The sequence below is a fragment of the Telopea speciosissima genome, chromosome 10, assembly GCF_018873765.1.
Source record: "Telopea speciosissima isolate NSW1024214 ecotype Mountain lineage chromosome 10, Tspe_v1, whole genome shotgun sequence".
In the NCBI taxonomy this organism is placed as follows: Eukaryota; Viridiplantae; Streptophyta; class Magnoliopsida; order Proteales; family Proteaceae; genus Telopea; species Telopea speciosissima.
The window spans coordinates 48,144,111-48,164,184 of NC_057925.1; the positions used below are offsets into that span (position 1 = coordinate 48,144,111).

At 39.2% G+C, this 20,074-nt stretch overlaps 2 protein-coding genes across 2 annotated transcripts; both read right to left on the reverse strand.

The window, feature by feature from the left end:
* Positions 1-899: 899 nt before the first annotated feature.
* LOC122643668 (serine acetyltransferase 1, chloroplastic-like) lies at positions 900-1,848 on the reverse strand. Its single transcript, XM_043837268.1, has 2 exons — positions 1,768-1,848; positions 900-1,725 (listed from the first exon to the last, which is right to left on the reverse strand). Exons 1-2 carry the CDS (start codon positions 1,846-1,848, stop codon positions 901-903), a joined length of 906 nt encoding a protein of 301 aa, XP_043693203.1. The 3' UTR covers position 900.
* Positions 1,849-9,222: 7,374 nt separating this feature from the next.
* LOC122643669 (serine acetyltransferase 1, chloroplastic-like) lies at positions 9,223-10,170 on the reverse strand. The gene has a single exon (XM_043837269.1). The coding sequence runs from the start codon at positions 10,168-10,170 to the stop codon at positions 9,226-9,228; it is 945 nt and encodes a 314-aa protein (XP_043693204.1). The 3' UTR covers positions 9,223-9,225.
* Positions 10,171-20,074: the final 9,904 nt, after the last annotated feature.

Below are 20,074 nucleotides of genomic sequence, written 5' to 3' on the forward strand. Positions count from 1 at the left end.
GAGGATGTGAATCCTTGCTGGAAGTGTGATTGTTGTGGAGAGATAGAGAAAGGGATTGATGCATGCGGACTTTGAAGAGAGAGAGTTGCTACTTTCAAATGGTCAATACACGTTTTTTGAAACTTAGAGGATTATTGTCAGACTTATCCATATTGTGGCTTCCTCACTCCATCAAAATCTCCGTCAACCAATCAAAATCTTAGAAAATTTTAGGTGTACCTCTCGAATCCTATTGATCATGGGAAATTTTGGACCCTGATCTTCTAGTGCCGAGCTGCCCGGCAGGATCCTACAGTCAAGACACAGTAAGACGGGGAATGATCGTCTTATCTTTGCCCGAGCGCCTTACCCAAATGGGGGTAAGGTGGTCATTTACCGTCTTGCTGTGTCTTGACAGTAGATTCCTACCAGGCAGCTCGGCAGTAAAGGATCCAAATTGGGAAATTGCTCCAATTATCCTCCATTTGTATTGCCTGCTTTATGCAAATTGGTATTTCATTGCAGTGAGAAGGTTCTCTTAGCCACCAGGGGAAGGCATGTTCCCCTCTTTCTCTCTTTTCTTTTTATATGAAATGACCTTGTTGTCCTCTTAGGTATGAAACGATTTCCATTATATTTTTTTGGTGTGCTCCTTTTTGCTGTTTGTTTAGAGAACCCTCTCCTTTTATTGCAATTTGAATTCTCAAAGATTCAAGAGATTTTCCAAAACACATGAATTTGTGAAAATTTCACACATTTATTAGACTAATATGAAATTTTAAAATTCTCATGATCCAAACAGACATTATAACAAGACACTATACCAAGCCAACTATACTTATATGAATTCAAGGAGAGCTTGAATCCTTTCCTTAATTCTTTACAACCCAAATTAACTATTGGGCTCCAATCCCCTCTTCCCTATATAACATAATCAGACCAGTCTGATAGAAAAGAAGTGTGATCCATGGTGATACCAGGGAGCTTATTCATCCTAAAGGGCTTCTCCCTCCCACCAAGTATTCTCGCCGGATTTCCGACTGCGGTACTCCTTTCAGGTATGTCCTTGAGAACCACCGACCCGGCACCGATCTTAGCCCCTTCACAAACCCTAACATTACCCAAAACTTGAGTCCCTGCACCAACCAACACTCCATCCCCAATCTTAGGGTGTCTATCTCCAGATTGCTTGCCTGTACCCCCTAAGGTAACGTTATGTAGGATCGACACATTGTTCCCCACCACCGCCGTCTCACCGATCACAATACCGGTCGCATGATCCAACAAAATGCCTTGCCCGATCTTCGCACCCGGGTGGATATCCACCGCGAAAACCACAGAGACCCGGTTCTGAATTAAAAGGGCCAATACATTCCGGCCTTGAGACCACAACTTATGGGCAACCCTATGGGCTTGGCAAGCCTGAAAGCCCTTGAAATTGAGAAGGCAGTGTACGTAACTGATACAAGCCGGGTCACGTTCCTTAGCCGCCCTAAGATCAGCCCGAATCGCCTTCCTGATCTCCGGGTCTTCTTTGAAGACGCCATAGAAGACCCCAACCAAGGTGTCTGAATGAAGGGTGGAATTGCTCAACTTTGTGGCTAAGTGTGTCGCTAGAGCACTTTCCATGGAATCATGGGCTAGAATTGTACTGAAGTAATAGCTTGACAAGATGGGTTCTTGCTCCACATCCCACTGGGCTTCTTCTCGCACCTTCACCCACACCTCATCATCATCGTCTTCTTCCTCTTCTTCTCCGCCGTGGCCACAGCCGCCGTGGACGGTGGAGAAGTAAACGTACTTGTAGAGAGGATGATCAACGATCTGGGTTCGATCAGAATCGAAGCCGTTATCGTCGCAAGGAGACATTTTGGTCATGTTGTTGAAGGTCTTGCGGTGGTTTCCTGGGAGTGGAGGTTGAGGAGGATGGTTTGCTTATATAGACATAAGAGGGAGGTGTGTTTGCTTTTTCAAGTTTTTGGGGCTTTACCAATTTTATTTTCTTTTCGAAGCAGTAACTCAGTAAGTAGGTAAAGTGTGACTGTAATTAAACTTTAAAAAAATAGTCGAAAAGAACGAAAGGGACGGATTCCTATTGTGACTTCTTTGAGAGTGACGTAACATGCCACGTTTAAAGTTTTTTTTTGGGAGAATCTCACGTTTAAAGTTACGGTTAAAGAAAAGTACTTTAAACTCAAAATCGGCAACATTTTCAGGAATCAGTCCTAAAAGCCTTAACATCGATCTGTATTAGCTTTTATCTGAAAACCCAATATTCCGGTCCTAAAAACCTGAGAATTTATTATTTCTGAGTGTGCTAAATCAGGATCGATCACCGCCCATTTTGATTGACTCTATCGATTTGACCAATCCAATTCTATAATTTCAACTTACCAAAATAAAAAAAAAAATTCTATAATTTCAAATATTGAAAATTGAATCAATAAATTGACCTATTTGAATTGAAATCATGGTTCTATGTATCGGTATTGGATCGCCCATATTGATCGATACGTACCAGTTTTGCATGTAGGCGATTTCAATACTGTGCTGATACTGTATTGGTGATATGGTACGGATAAAGGGTAAATTGGTCAGAAAATCCATTTTTAAGGAGATGTAGGGGTAATTTTGTTCGATACGACCAATCCATTCCAATACCGTATTGAAATCGTATCGGTTTTGCAAGTGATCGATACACAATCTGATATCTTGCACTAGAACAATGATTGAAATCGGCCATTATAGCTCCCAATTTTGACCGATCCGATACGATCAATTCATGCCCAGGAACTCAAGGATTGATGAGTTTTCAGATCTAAGGACCTTTTCTAGGATTCTTGGACTGATTTACCAGAACCCTATATTTGCTTAGGTTTTTAGTACAAGTGATAAGATTTTACTCTGATTGAAAGAAAAACAAATATATTCTCCTATTAGGCTAAAAAAATACTAATTATTTGATGGGAAAAAGAACTCCACTTGATTGCATGGATAGTGTATGTTCCACACAATCAACCTGTGAATCGTTGGATTAGAATCAAATGATAATGAACTTTGACGCAATTTAGGTAATAAAAAAAATACTCAATTTAGTCAAATAATATTTTGAATATTGCTTGAATAAGGGTTGTAAAGGTTGTGTTAATAAAGGTATACCATAGATAAAACAAGGGATAATTAAGGCATATCTCACTCCAATACCTAGTTAGCAAATTCGGATTCAGGAATTACTTGAACAGAGAATTATTCGGAATAATTCTTTTTGTTAATTCAAGAATTCAGTCAAAAAAGCGGTCAAAGAAGCGAACAAAATAAAATTCGAATTTGAGAATTATTCATTTTATAAAAAATAATTGGGATGTTATTTTTAATATTTGTAGAACATGTTTAACATTATCAACCAATTATCATATGGGCATAGTATATATATATATTTTTTGGTAAAGTATGGGCATAGTGTATAAATGATACAAAAATTAAGATAACATTTGTTTCATTAATCAAAAGGCATAACAAAGATTAAAAACCATAACCAATAGGATCTGCCTGTAAAGATCTCAAGTTAAACTTTGGGATGTCATGTTGTTCTTGACTATATAATTTTTTTCTTGATAAACCTTAACTATATGATTGTGATTAAAACATTAAGTCATTTTTTTTTAACCTAAAATTAAAGTTGAGACCTTTTGAATTGATCATGGATATTTTATTAAGTCACGTATGCCAAAATGTTTGTTCTTAACGATTCTATGGTTCTAAACTATCAACAAAAAAAAAAAAAAAATAATGTTTTTTTCGCTACAGACTACTAAGTTCTAACTAAGGGTGTCAAAATGGAACCGAAACCCATTGTCGGAACTGGAACCGACCGTTTACAATCGAACTGAACCACGCCATATAAAAACGACGCGATTCTAATTTCATAGGTTCTATTACGGGTTCAATGCAATTCAAAACCGAAAAATCATCGGTTAACCGAATAGAAACCGGGTAGAAAATCGAGATTAGGAATATTCTTATCTGTTTAAGAATAAGATTAAACACTCTACAATATTAGGACTCCTTCCTGATATTTTTTTGAATTTCAGTTTGAGTGCCAATTCAAATTCATGAAGGAACGGAAGGATTTAGTACAAGCATGTCGTAGTGGACTTTGTTAATGAATTAAGTGGGGGTATGGATTAGTGATGTCCTTAGATTGGTTTTCCTTGCGGTACTTTGCGGTCTTGAGCAATCACTTAAAATTATCATTGCAACTATCATGTCTAAGTGAACTTTGCCTAGAGTAGATGTGTATGAAACAATATAATTTCTCATAAAGGATATGAAAAATAAAATTAAATGATACAAATGTGAAACTGGTATTACAAATCACATGTAAACCAGATAACGAAAACTGAATAGAAACCGCTAAAATCGCACCGTATATAAAATGATTCTGATTTTGAGTGATTCTTATTCGGTGTGGTTTTGATTTCTACCTTGCAAAATGTGCACCGAACCGAAACCGCATCATTTGACACCCTTAATTCTAATCAAGAATTTCTACAAAAAAAAAAAAAAAAAGGACTTCTAACAAAAAACTACATCATGGATAATTAATTTTTATCTTTTGTTAAGCAGTCATAAGTTTAGTTATTTAATTCGTTGAATAATTCCTATCTGAATTTTTTTTTTTGGTTTACAAAAAGAAACAAGGTTTTGATTTTTTTTTTTTGTATTATAATAACTGAATAATTCAAAATAAAATTTTGGATTCGGATTCGGACGAATAATTCATAAAATTCAGATTCGCTGAGTTATTCATGCAAATTAAACCTAATTAAACCTCTCACTCTCTCTTTCTCCACGTTTATTTCCTTGTTTTTGGCAAGAAATTCTTATCATTCCAATATTTTCTCTCTTCTCCATGTTGTTTTTTTTGTTTTAAGTATTTTTCGGAAGAAATCTGTGTCAATCCAACATTCTCTCTCTTCTCCGCGTTTCTTTATAAGCACTCCCAGTCAAATATTCTGTCTCTTTTTTCTCCACGTTTATTTTGTTTTTTTATTTTTTGAGAAAAAAAAAATTATATTAATAAGAGAATAAAAGAATAACTTTACAACCTGAAGTCCTGAGCCGCTTCCCACTAGCATCGTTCAGTACAAGTTTGGAAAGAGCCCGCGGGAGGCTGTTAGCCTCTTAGTACATGGATAAAGATCTTCTCCAAATCTTTAATCTGGCAATTCTTGGCAATATCATCTTTATTGCATGACATGTGGCATACAAAGATCGTGTGTTGGAGATTGATTTGCTCCATTTCAACCCGATGAAAGCTCAATCCCTTTTGGCTTTCGGGTCTTCTCAACCTCATGAGATTCTAAACCCAAAACGCAGAAATAGAAATGGAAAAAACAAAAGAAAAAAAACCCAAATGTTATGTGCTATAGTCCCATATCGGTCCCATAAGGAATTAGATGTGGACATATATAATATTGGATTCCCTTCCCTTGTAGACTGGTTTGTGAGGGTGAGTTCTTCGAATAATTACATTGGTGCTTTTATTGACCCGTCCTTTGCGGTTGGCTACTTGGGATGGGCGACCTAGTGCCAGAGTGCAAGCCCTTTGAAAAGGGTTACCTGCCACCGGGAAAGGGTCCTAGAACAGAATAGAAAAATCTGATATTTTTCCTTCCCTCCTTCCTTGAAGCCCGATATCAAAAACACAAGGGGAAAGATCTGATATTTTCTTTCTTCCTACTTTCTGCGTTTTGGGTTTGGAATCTCTTTGGGTTGAGATGATCCGAAAGCCAAATGGGGTTGAGTTTAATGAAATGGAGCAAATCAATCTCCACCACATGATCTTTGTGTGCCACATGTCATGCAATGAAGGTGGTATTGCCAGGAATTATCAGATTAAAGAATTGGAGAACATATTTATCCCCAAGAAATCCCCACAATTCTTTATCTCTGGCACATGGAATATGAAAGCGCAGTCTGAAGTCACCTCTCAAAGCTAGAATATCATCGACCAGGCCCATTGAGTGCCATGGAACTTGAAAATGCCCACATTACATCTGTACTGCTACCAAGGAGTCAGATCTCACTTGAACCCGAGGGAAGTTCAAAGATTTGGACTTCATAAGATCCTTCTTTATGGCTAGGAGGTCAATCCGAACTAGGGATGTAAACGGATTGGATTCGGCTCGGATAGTGCTATAGCCGTATCTGTATCTGATTAGCTTTCGGATGGATTCGGATAATATTAAATGGATACGGATACGGATATGGATCGGATATTTTATCTGTTTACATGTAAATATAGTTTTTCGGGTAGTTATAGCCTATCCGTATCCGCATCCGTTTAGCTTTCGGACAGATTCTAATAGTGCTAAACAGATACGAACACGGATACAGAAACGGATTTTGACTATTCATTTACACCCCTAACCCGAACAATGTTATCATCTTCAGTCACCCCCGCCAACGCAAACATAACATTCCCAGTAGAATCCCAACCAATGGCACCATACCCACTCAAGGTTCCTCGAATGGACCCGTCACAGTTGACTAGGGGTGTCACTCGATTGGTTTGATTCGGATTTGGACCAGTTTTTTCAGTTTCGGTGTGGCTTTAGGGGAAATCGAAACCGAACCAATAAGGCCTTTTTGGTTTCGATTTCAGTGCGGTTTGGTTTCATGTCGATTTCGGTTTATGATAACAGGTTGATAGCGGTTTGGATTCGGTTCAGTACCGGATTTCTTAAATGGGTTGGGTTTAGTTTGTGCCTATTTTCTTTTCTTTCTCTTTTCAACTACATTAAATATTTCATTAGCCCCACACTTAAAAAGGAGATCAATGGAAGAAGCATTGTTACAAATCAATTTCCCTATTTTCATAACCTCATATTCATTGATTTGTAACAATGCCCCGTACAACCATAAATTTGCTCACCAATATTGTAATCAATTCAATTATTCATTACTTTATACTCGATCAATTTTTTTTATCGGTTTTCGGTTTGTTATCGGTTGGTCTATTGCTGTTCGGTTTTCAGTCGGTCTCGTTAGACCCCAGTCTAAAACCAATCCAATAAGAATCGATTCGATTTGATCTGGGTTTTTTAGTCGGTGTCGGTTGGTCTTAACGGTTCGAGCTAGGTTTTGACACCCTTATCCGTTGACAACAACCCATCCATGAGGTGGTCTTGGCCAAGAATATGGAGTCACAACCTGATAAACGATATGAAATCTAGATCTTCCAGCGGGCAAAAAAACTCCTATTTCCATCGTTGTCTAGCACCTGAGTTTGCAGATCCGAGAACCGTCCTCTAGTGTCGTTGATAATCCGGTGAAGAATGCAAGCTGGTTCTTTCTGTTGTTGTAGGAAGATCCTGCGGTTGTGCTCCCCACCAGAGCCTATAGATAGCAGTGATCAAACTGAATTTCTTGATGTTGCTTATCATGAATGTCCCCTTGAAATGTTGCACCATCCAGGACACTTCTTCTCCCCAGGAGTCTAATTCGGTTCTCATATACGGTTCTAATACGGGTCTAATTCGGTTGCACCGTCGCAGGCAGCCTTTCCGGTTGGGAGATATGAAGATTGCATCGTGTGTCAGAGAAAACCTATGTTGCGCCGTTGCAAGCAGCCTTGCAGGTTGGGAGATATGAAGGTTGCACCGTTGCAGATTGCAGAGTAGACTTGAAGAGACAAAGAGTTGAAGTAAAAATAAAATTATAAAATAGTACAGGGAAAAGGGAAATAGTAGTCATATAGCGAATAGTGATATAGGGTTTTCGAGTTTTGCAGTTTTTGCCTTTTTGGATTGTTACCAAAAAAAGACATAGGGTTTTGAATTTAAGTGTGGTATTTGGTTTGGTTTCGGTTCAAATCAATGGATTGTGATATAAATCCGTAATCAAATTGAATTGAATTAAATGCGCATCTAGCATACCCAAAACAAAACTGAATTTATTCAGTTCGATTTTGAGTTTTGATTTGGTTTTGACACCCTTATCCCATACTAGATGGGTCAAATCTCAGGTTCATACACTAGAATAGACCCCATTAGTCACATAACACGTTGTCCTTTCCAACTAAAAATGCATATTTCAAATTTCAATGTGATGTATACTTGGAAGTGTAATTGTTGAGGAGAGATGGAGAAAGATGCATGCGGACTTGGACGAGAGAGACTTGCTACTGCATGTCCATGTGTGTGTTGGAGTCCTTTACAAATATACAATATTACTGATAGTGCACTTTCGCTTCAGTCAATACTCAATGGTTCATACACGTTTTTTGAAACTTTGAGGACTATTGTCAGACTTATCCATATTCCAGATCAGCTACCCACACATGAGCAAGGCGGAATGTACCACCTTACCCTTGCCCAAGTGCGGTAAAGCGGTATTTTCCACCGTGCTTGTGTGTGGGGGGCGCATGATAGTACCGGGCAGGCGAAAGTAGAGGAGTCGGATGCATCAAAACCCCTATGAACCAAACATAATCTTAGACAATTTTAGGTGGACCTCTCGATTCCTATTGATCATGGGAAATTTCCCCATTATCATTTGTATCGCCTGATTCATGTAAATTCGTATTGCATTGCAGCAAGAAGGTTCTCTAAGCCACCTGGAAGGCATGTTCCCCTCTCTCTCTCTTCTCTTTATATGAAATGACCTCGTTGTCCTCTTAGGTTTGAAACGATTTCCATTATATTTTGTTTGGTATGCTCCTTTATGCTTTTTGTTAGAAAACCCTCCCCTTTTATTGCAATTTGAATCCCCCAAAATTCAGAGATTTTCCAAAACACATGAATTTGTGAAAATTTCACACATTTATTAGACTAATATGAAATTTGTGAGAATTTTAGAGTTAAATTCTCATGATCCAACAGACATTATAACAAGACACTATAACAAGCTACACTTATATGAATTCAGGGAGATCTTGAATAACAAGACACTATAACAAGCCAACTATACTTATATGAATTCAAGGACAGCTTGAATCCTTTCCTTAATTATTTACAACCCAAATTAACAACAGAAAATATATAGGACATATATATATAGACTATTTGGCACCAATCTCCCCTTCCCTATATAATGGATAAAAATCCTCTGCAGTACCGCCGGGTGCGCGGTACACATCCAGCGGCACAACAGAGGCCATGTGTGCCATGTGTGGCATGTGGCCTCTGCTGTGCCGTAGGATGTGCACCACACACCCGCCGGTGCTTCAGAGGATCTTGGTCCCTATATAACATAATCAGACCAGTCAGATAGAAAAGAAGTGTGACCCATGGTGACACCAGGGAGCTCATTCATCCTACAGGGCTTCTCCCTCTTGCCGAGTATTCTCGTCGGGTTTCCGACTGCCGTAGACCTTTCGGGCACTTCTTTGAGCACCACCGACCCGGCACCGATCTTAGCCCCTTCACAAATCCTAACATTACCCAAAACTTGAGTCCCTGCACCCACCAACACTCCATCCCCAACCTTAGGGTGTCTATCTCCAGATTGCTTGCCTGTGCCCCCTAAGGTAACATTATGTAGGATCGACACATTGTTCCCCACCACCGCGGTCTCACCAATCACAATGCCGGTCGCATGATCCAACAAAATACCCCACCCGATCTTCGCACCCGGGTGGATATCCACCGCGAAAACCATAGAGACCCGGTTCTGAATTAAAAGGGCCAACACAGTCCGGCCTTGAGACCACAACTTATGGGCCACCCTATGGGCTTGGCAAGCCTGAAAGCCCTTGAAATTGAGAAGGCAGTGTACGTAACTGATACAAGCCGGGTCACGTTCCTTAGCCGCCCTAAGATCAGCCCGAATCGCCTTCCTGATCTCCGGGTCTTCCTTCAAAACGCCATAGAAGACCCCAACCAAGGTGTCTGAATGAAGGGTGGAATTGCTCAACTTTGTGGCTAAGTGTGTCGCTAGAGCACTTTCCATGGAATCATGAGCTAGAATCGTAGTGAAGTAATAGTTCGACAAGATGGGTTCTTGCTCCACATCCCACTTGGCTTCTTCTCGCACCTTCAACCACACCTCATCATCATCATCTTCTTCCTCCTCTTCCCCACCCTTTCCGCCACCGCGAGCGGTGGAGAAGTTAACGTACTTGTAGAGAGGATGATCGACGAGCTGGGTTCGATCAGAATTGAAGCCGAGAGGGTCTGTTATGGACATTTTGGTCATGTTGTTGTAGCTCTTGCTCTTGTTCTTACGGTGGCAGTTGCGGTGGATGGTGGTGTGTGGGAGGACTGGTGACCCAAGAAGTGATGCAGACATAAGAGGTGGTGATCATGTGCTTTCACTGATGGTTTCCTGGGAGTCAGAGGTTGAGGATGGTTTGTTATATATAGACATTAGAGGTGTGTTTGCTTTTTCTAGTTCTTAATTAATTGGGGCTTTACTAATTTTATTTTCTTAATTAATTTACTCCATTAAGCAAAGCAGTAGGTACTAGGTAGGTAAACTAGGAATTTTTATCTGCTGCTGTAACTGGAGCCCTGCTGTGCGCATCGTGCGGCGCAGCAGCGGCCATGTGGGCACAGCGGGCCCCACTGTACACACATGATCGCTGCTGCATCGCACAATGTGCACAGCAATGCTCCAGCTACAGCAGCGGATAAAGATCGGTAAACTAGGAATGTAATTAAACTTTAAAAAAGAGAAGAAAACAACGAAGGGGACGGATTCTTTATTGTAACTTCTTTGAATTTACCAAAAAAAATTGTAACTTCTTTGAGAGTGGCTTAACATCTATCACGTTTGAAGTTACGGTTAAAGCAAACTACTTTAAACTTTTTTTTGGAATTTCCTCCCGATCACAGACTTGGAAACTTATGAGCACATGTGCTATTGAATTATGTCACATGTGATATGGAAATTGCGTAAGATCTCCAAGCCGACATGGAATTTATTCTTCTATGTAAAACTAATATTTGATGTGATATTATTCTTTATATTAATTAATTCAGGTTGTAATCCATTTATATCTCCAATGGAGAATCAAATCAAACTAAGGGGAATTAATTAAAAACGCCCCTTTTCCCTGTTGGCCTGTATTCCTGGGGGATAAACCTTATCATTCAAGTACAAGGCATAAACCTTTTCACGTGAAGGAATACGAGCAAGCAAATACCTTAATTTGTTTACTCCTGAAACAAGAATGAGCCAATCAGTTTTCAGTTTTGAACTAGGATGATATGCGTGATAAAAAAGAAAAAGATTTATCTTTCCATCATTATGCCTAGTTAAATATAATGTTTTACTATTTACCAAACAGTAATATATTGGTTAGTTCATGTGATAGAGGACCACACAAGCATCTCATTGGTACAATTCAAGCTTAAAATGAATTTAGCGAGTAGCTAAAATTACAAAAGATATTATTTTGTATTTTTATATTCATCTCCATTCGATTACATTTTGATAATTTTACTAAAACTTTGAGTTAGAGTTTGAGCAACTTATCTTCCTTACGGTGGTCTAAAATCTAGTCGTTGAGATGTATATAGGCTCCTCTATCACATGGACTAACTCATGTAATGCCAAATGAAAATAGTGAAGTATTATATTTCACTAGGCATAGTGACGCCTAGACAGACCCAAATTATAATGCCTCTTGATGGTTAGCTGAATTAAAATGTCTCAATGACGCTTGGCTGCAGCGTTTGTTGACTAGTGTTTTTGGATATCAAATTATTTAGTATCCAAAAAACAAAGGAAAAATATTGTCACGATGTTAGTGTGCATATTCTATCATTATCACCTACAATTCTAACACCTTCCAATTCCCTACAATCCCTCACATGGGAGTGAAATGACCACTTACCCACTGCCTTGAAAAGTGTGTCCAGGCAATCGGTAAATGGTCATTTTAGCTCCCATGTGAGGGATTGTAGGGGGATTAGAGGGTGTCAGAATTGTAGGAGATAAAAATTCTTTTATACAGGCCCACTCACACCCCACTTGTGGATTCCATATTCTCTCTCCTCATTAAAATTCTCCAATTCTCCACCCCCCTTAAGGTGGGAAACTTATTCTGACATCATAAAATACGAAATTTATCAACTAGGCTTCCTTGAACGCCCCCCCCTAAATAAAATAAAATAAAATAAAACTTAGCACATGATGTAATAAATAACATTTTTCCTATGTGAACCACATATAGAGATTTCCTTCTTGTACTTCATTTGTATTTCATTTTTTTGGAAGAGGATTCTCTGAGCAAGCAATATAATTAAGAGAGTGAATCAATGAGGTGCAATAAAATGGCATCACTCATCGAATGGCAATAAAGTCATTTCATTTAAGAAGGAGAGAGATAAACACAGAGGATGCTACCATATCCTACCCCAACGGCTCAAAGAATCTTTTCCTTTCTTGGTAAAAGTTTTTCTTCGCAATAGGTGAAAGAATTCTAACATTGAGATGTTATGATGCTGTACCCCTATATACGAGTGTCCAAACTATCCTCTCCATTGTTCTAGGAAAGTTTCATCCTAACATATCAAAACCTCATGAATAAAAAGATTCTTTGTTCATCGTGCAATTGCTCTTTTTTAGTCATTTGATACTCTTAAAATAACATAGAAGGGATATCAATTGTTACCTTCGTAGCGTGATATCCACGACACAGCGGAAGAGGATCGAGATAATTCTTGATTGACAGCCGCATGAACAGCGTAGCGTCTCCCTCATGGCTTGCACTCGATAGGTAATCGATAGAAATCGATTGTTTACACTCCAAGTCCCTAGGCAATGATGGAAGCCTCTTGAAACACACACACATACACACTGTAGGGAGAGAGCAGGACGAGAGAGGGAGAGAGAACGTGGGGATTAGGGAGGCTGCAGTTATATCTCTAACGCAGCCTCCTCACAATCTATATATAGAAATAAGCAAAAGGGGGGGGGGGACCACCATGTGGCCCCTTTCCTCAAACCCTAACCCTAGTTGGGTCCTCTTGACCCACATCTGCCCTAAGTGGGCGCGGGTATGGGCCTAGGGTACAAACCCGATTTGGTTACAGATACAAACGGTTGAGCTACCTGGTTCACCCACAAGTGATCCAATAATGATCCCTTCTAAATGGAGAACAATTGCATCTCGCTCCCACCAAATTAATGAGCATGGAAGATATCACATGGTGCTTCTGCAATAACTGTTACAATGACATGGTCATTTTTTGTCATTCAATATTACCACTTTAAAGCTAGCTTGAAGGTAATTAAACTACCATCCTTTCTTAAATAGGGAGAAAGAATGCCACCCCGTCGCGCAGTGCATGCTGCCCTTGTGCTCAGACACAAGGGCGTGTGTAATGATTGTCAAACCCCTTGGAAAGATAGAAATGACTAGGGGTGCGGTGGTCAATTTGCGCACCCCTGTGTCTAGGCGCGGGGGTGGCGTGCGCTTGGTGGAGTTTTATCACCAAGTAGCCTCATGAATATTGTCTATAAATATAAGGGAAAATGATTTGCCACCTTGCCTATCAAACATCATCTCACATTCTTTTTCTTTTCTGACAATTCTTCTTAGCCCAAACGCTTGTATTTGATTCGACCCTGCAACTTGTGATCTTACAAATGGATAGAGGAAAAAGAAAAAAAAAAGAAGGATTGAAGATGAAGAAGAACTCTTGTGGATTTGGGGCTCCACTAACGATTGCACTCTTTCAGTATTTTCAGTATCTTTCTCTCTTTCCAACTCACAGACCCTTCTTATAAGAGTCCAAGAGCCGTTGGACAGAGCAATGGCTCTTTCCGCAATCATGGAATCGTCCACCCTTAATATTTCTCTCCATTCTGTTGAGGTCTCTTGACCTGGTCTTTAGGGATGAAGCTGAGGCAATGTGGCCACATCATCTAACATCTCCCAGTTGGCCATGTTGGCCGAATTCATATTTCCATTCTTCACATTCCCATCTCCAGGAACTTCTATCATAAATTTTTTATTTCCATTCCCATTTCTAGGAACAATAAAAAAAAATTCATTCTGCTGACGGGGAACATTCAGTTCCTTTTCCAAACTTAAACTGTTCTAAGTCCCATATATATTTCGAACATTTGAGTTCAAATTCCAGACTTAGATTACTCTAAGTCCCATTAAATTCACATGCTTAACGTAAGCTTCCGCACAAATTCCCTTTGTGAGGGGATCGGCTATTATATCGCTCGTATGTATATAAATTACTTTAATTTCACATTTTTCTTCTATATCACGTATATAGTGATACTGAATTTCTATATGTTTTCCCTTCGAGTTATTTGCACCACTGTGTATCAAGCTTATTGCCACTTGATTATCATAGAATATTTTTACTGGTCCATTTACAAGATTCAACCTTAATTCCATTACGAATTGTCTAATCTAAACTGCATGAGTACTTGCCATACTACAAGCAATGTATTCGGCTTCTTGTATGTGCCTAGCAACACACCCTTATTTCTTGCTACCCCAAGAAACAACTGCACCCCCATATATAAACGCATGATCAGAGGTGGATATACTGTCATCTCTGTCCCCTCCAAAGTCAACGTCAGAGTATCCAATGACCTCAAGTTTTTTCGCTTGAAAACATAATTTCAAGTGTTTAGTTCTTTTGATATACTTCATAATCATGTTCACTGCTTCCCAATAGGTAGAACTCGGATTACTTTGGTATCTACTTACCAATCCGACTGCATATACCAAATCTGATCGTGTACACAGCATGGCGTATATCAAACTACCTATTGTCTGAGTATAAGGTACATTTAACTTTTCATATCCTTCTTGAGGGCATTGGTTTTTTGACAAAACCTTTCCTAATACAATTGGAGTTGATAAGGGATTGTCATTATGCATCCGTTATCAAGAATGATAATTGGTTTGTTTTTTATTCAATTGTATATGTGGCATGATATTTATACTAATGAAAATATGTTATATGTGGAAAAAATTACTATTACTATGTTATGAACTAGTATTTAACACATTTACATGTGCAAATAAAAAATATATATAAAAGAAAACTCACAAGACCTCACTTTTAAGGCTTATCAACAATTGCATGAAGATGTGTAATATTAAAATATAACAAATCAGATAATTATATATAACTGATTGACAACAAATATATATAACAAATTGACATGATAATATGACAAATTAGATTCTTCACTAAAGATATGACAATCAGATTATTATATAAAAACAGATTGACATGAAATGACAAATATATATAAATCAGATTCTTCACTAAAGATATGACAAATCAGATTATTATATAAAAGCAGATTGACATGAAATGACAAATATATATAAGTCAAATTCTTCACTAAAGAAAAGAAAAATCAGATTCTTATATAAAAGTAGATTGACATGAGATGACAAAAGTGTTACCGTGTTCGGGCAGGGGTAAGACAGACATTGCACGTGGCGCTCTGTCTGGGTCACACAGGCCGCTATGGGCAGGGCGCCGTAGAAGATCATGATCCTAGGGCTTTAGCCCTATCCTCTTGTCTCTCCCTCTCTCTTCAGGGTTACTCTCTATTATTTTCTCGGCATGTAAGACCTTTAGTTATTAAAAAAGTTGGGGATACCACCAGGGTGCCCAACATGTGTCATCCTATTTCCTGCCCTTTTGAATAAAACTCCCTTCCTCATGTGTCTAACGGTCTAACCCTGTAATTGATGTATGCCACTAGGTTAATGAAAACTGACGACATACCCAACCCTCTCCCTTAATTTTTCTTTGAGCAAATTACATGCACCCCATGGTGTTTGAAACAATAATTGAACAACCCCCGTAGTTTCACCATTTAGGTGGACCTCCCCTGGACTATTGTGGGGCTTACAAATAAGCCTTTTCTGTTAAGTTGAAACTGTTAGGTGTAGTTAAACATTTAAAAATGACCATATTACCCTTCAATATTTGACATTGACCATTTTACCCTTATGAGACATAACCCATAACCAAAATCCATCTCCCCCAAAACCTTCCATTGTCATCTTCCTCCATCTCTCTTCTCCGGCAATCTGCGAAGAAAGAAATCATCGCTAGGCAAGACTGAAGTGAAGCAAACATCCTTTTTTTTTGTTATAAGCTTCCCTTTGCTAATTTAAACTCCTTGTTGATCTCTCTTTCTCCTAACAAACCCATCATGAACGCAATGAGAACACACAGCTGAGAACCGAGAACAAGAAGCTCCTACCATAGGACATGAGATACAAAGAAGCCCTAATTAGTAATGCCTCATACCCCAACTGTGGTGGTCCAACAACTATTGGTGAGATGTGCTTTGATGAGCATCATTTGAGGATTTCGGGCACTGCTGCTAAGTATGTGGGAGGAAAGTCGTTGGTCCCTTACTCTCTTCTCAACCCTCAACGTTCCCTAGGGGAATAGAGCCAAAAGCCTTGGGGTTTATTTCTAAACCTTCTAGGGAAATTGCTATTGTTATCATGAATCACATTAACCTTGTTGAGATTCTCATGGATGTGGTAGGTTCCATAATTTGCTTTCACCACCAGCATGGTATGTAGACGTACAACTTCACAAATAAATAGAGAGAAAGAGGGGTAGTGGCCGGAGAGACTAAACTTCGTCAGAGGGTGGCTGGCCCAGGGAATGTTCGCCGGAGATGATTTGGTCTTCTGCAACCTTCGTTGGAACTGGTGTGTAGTAAAACCCTAAATTGATTAAGGATTTTTCGTTTGAAGAACATGATAAATAAGGATAAAATGGTACTTCAATTAAGTCACTGATATAAAAGGGTAAAACTGTCTTTTAAGTAACTATCACCTCAAGGAAGATTTTTTTTGAATCACTGTCAGCTACTTCTCTCGTCTTTGCGGGTCGTCTGGTCCATTATACATTTATATACTGTCAGCTATCAGGGGGTTATACGAAAATGGTGAAACTAAGGGGTGTTCTGTTATTCTTTCTAACACCAACGAGCGCATGTAATTTGTTCTTTTTCATTGTATAAAAAAACGTCTTTCCTCTTCATTTTCTCTTTAAAAAAAAAAAAGGAAAAAGATCTTTGTTCGGTAGTGTGGCCTATGCTAGCACTCCCATGAGTCTATCTGTCTCCTCTCCCATGTGAAAAGACGCCTCTGCCTCCCTTGTTTTAAGGAAGAGAGAGATAAACACAAGGGAGTACTGGCATAGGCCACGCTCCCATATAGAAAACTGCTTCTCCTAAAAATATTTATTTTTCCAAAAAAAAAGAAGAAGGTTTATGGAAACGGTAAAAGTATATTCATTCACTTTTTACTTTCCCTTCCAACTAGGCGCAGTTTTCTTTAGTGGGTGTCATTTCTTAATTTTCACACAAATGGCTGCTTACTTTTTACTGTGCGCACGCCATTGTTGACCAAACTCACACACTGGTCCCAATATCATTAGATGTCGGAAATCTGGAAATTGCTTTTCTGGAGTCTGAATTTTCCAACAATCAGATCGTCAACGGCGCAACTGTCCGTAGCGGCCTGTGCGGCACATGGGCCACGCGTGCAATGAACGATTCAGCTCTGTCGACAACTGATTCAAAATCGCTCCTCTTTATTTGTCGTCTAATGAATCTTTTATTTGTATTTTATTTATTTTTATTTTTATTTGACAACCTAATGAACTTGGGATTTGGGACATGTTTAATTCGATACAAACTAGATTTTATTTCTTGCAAAATCAGGTTTAAGTAGGGGAGGAGAAAGAGGACATTCACATTTCCATGTATTTACATAAATACCCTTTGTTGAACTCATTCTAATTCGCTATCCTATCTTTTGAGGCAAGGATTTTAAACTCGGAATGGGGGTCACACCGGTTTTTTTTTTTTTTTTGTAAATTATGATTCGGATTAGATCAATCAAAATTGGTCCCAAAAACCCTAGAATCAATCCTTTAAATATAAAACCCGGTGACCAAGTCCCAAAAACCTAGAACTAGCTGCTCTTAAATGTTCGGAATCGAGATCAGTCATAACAAATTCAACCATCTGATTCCGATTTTTTAAACCATGTTTTGAAGCAAAAGTAGCAAAAGCTTTTTTTTCACCTTGATGAGGAGAATCTAGTAATTGGGGTGTCATTATTTTCTCTATCCCTTCATTATACCAAGCTTGAAATGCCCTCTTATTATTTTTGTGGATTCGACTCCTTTTCGGCACACATCGTGTAGCTGGGGAGCCTCGATCCACAGGCCAACACACATCCCGACGTATTGGCGTATGGACCAAGGACTCCGCAATAGCACAATGTGCGCTGCACATCGTGCCACGCGGAAGAGGAGCAAATCCTATTTTTGTAGTCTCATCCAACCACCACAAATTCCATATACAATACATACTATTATATTCTTTGAATGCCCATCCAATTCATTCTAATTAGCTACACTTCATCTTTTTGACATAAAATTTTTCTTCACTGAGTGAGAGAATCTAACCATTGGTTTGTCAGTATTCCATCTGTACCTACCATACAAAACATGAAATGCCCGCGACAGTATTCCTAAAATCTCCTCCAACCACCAAAACCTGTAGATTAAGAGATTCTTTCTTCATCGAGACACCCGGTCCATCTTCAGATAAGGACCCCTTTTCCCATCAAGTAATTAATTCCGGTTTAGGTTATTCTTCAAGGTTTAATTTGAGTTAAGTGGTGTTATGAGCTACGACAAAGCTTCTTGTCCTTCCAAAACAGCAATCAATCCTTTGTAGAGGCTACGCTTCAAGTCCATTGAAAGAGTTTGTTCCAATGACTAGAACAAGACAGTCGACATTCCCCTATTAGGAATACTTTTGTCTAATAATGTTTGCATGCATGTGTCTATGTGGGATCCAGATCTTCTGTGGCACACTGCCCATAGTGGCCTGAGCGGACGTAATGCAATGACCACTTTACCTCCACTCGGGTAAGGTGCTCGGGCTGACATTGTGCACGGTGCTGTGTTTACGCCGCTCAAGCCGCTATGAGCAGCGCACCGCAAAGGAACTGAATTGGTGTATGTGGGGTTATCCCCTATTCCTTTTGGGAACTTTTAAGTTAATATATAGGGGGAAAAGGGTTTAAACGTTGCACACTCATATTGACATCTTACACATCAAACTACTAAGCAGGAACGAAACAGTATATTTAACGAGGTTAGATAAATTTTGACCAAATTATAGAAGTCAAAACGATAAATATTGAGCAGACATAATTTTTTTTTAAGTTGAACAAAAATATAGAAGAAAATTTTGTTCAATAGTATACAATAGAATCGTTTTGCGTGACAAATTGACAATGACCCACCATTATTACTTATTTCAAACTCGCAATCTTGAGTCCAATATGCCCCCAAAAGCTAGACAATCACCGTGATTGTGCCGACCAATGATCCCTCGCTCAAAGATTAAAATGAAAACTGCAAGTTGCCTTACTTATCCTCGTTATGATCACTTTGCGAAAATTAATTGGAACCTTTCAATTGTCCCACGGTTAAAAAAACGAGTGAATTGATCGATTTGGATTGGAATCGGCTCTGACTGATCTACCCGATTTCAACCAATCTTTACCCATTCTATTTTGTTTTTGATCGATTTAATCTATCTGTTTACCTAATGGGACTTTAGTACCAACTACAAGAGTTACCTACCACTACAGGGGATCCTTTGACCTCCTGAGGGCATGCGTTTCATCTGGTAAGCCTCCATGAAGTCATCCATGGACTTTGTGATAGAGAGACAAGGACAAAATTGCGGGATAGGAGGTTGAAGCCATCCACATATGTAAGAGTCACGTTCTAGTCTTCTAGATGAGGATGAGCTGACGGCTACAGTTTGCCCCTTCGAATCTGGATCAGCTATCCACATGGAGATGGGTGGGGACAGATCTAACCCCTTCATGCGGCGCTCTGCCCCTTCTGGATAGTGATTGAAGGGACAACGAAAAGACAAATATAAAGTGAAAGTTGTTCTCTGAGCTAGTGGTATAGATCAGAACCAAGAACCATTAACCAGTGGTGGTGGGTAATGGTTTTTTTGTTTTTGTTTTTGGTGGTGGGTAATGATTCGTTGATGGAGATGTGCGCTGGAGGACTCCGATCCACACTGTCGC

Excerpts from the sequence above, each read along its gene's own strand:
- LOC122643669 (XM_043837269.1), bottom strand. The coding sequence starts at position 10,170 with ATGTCCATAACAGACCCTCTCGGCTTCAATTCTGATCGAACCCAGCTC.
- LOC122643668 (XM_043837268.1), bottom strand. The coding sequence starts at position 1,848 with ATGTCTCCTTGCGACGATAACGGCTTCGATTCTGATCGAACCCAGATC. Across the intron at positions 1,726-1,767 it reads TCTACAAGTACGTTTACTTC|GAAGAAGACGATGATGATGA; the intron begins TCCACCGTCCAC and ends GGAGAAGAAGAG.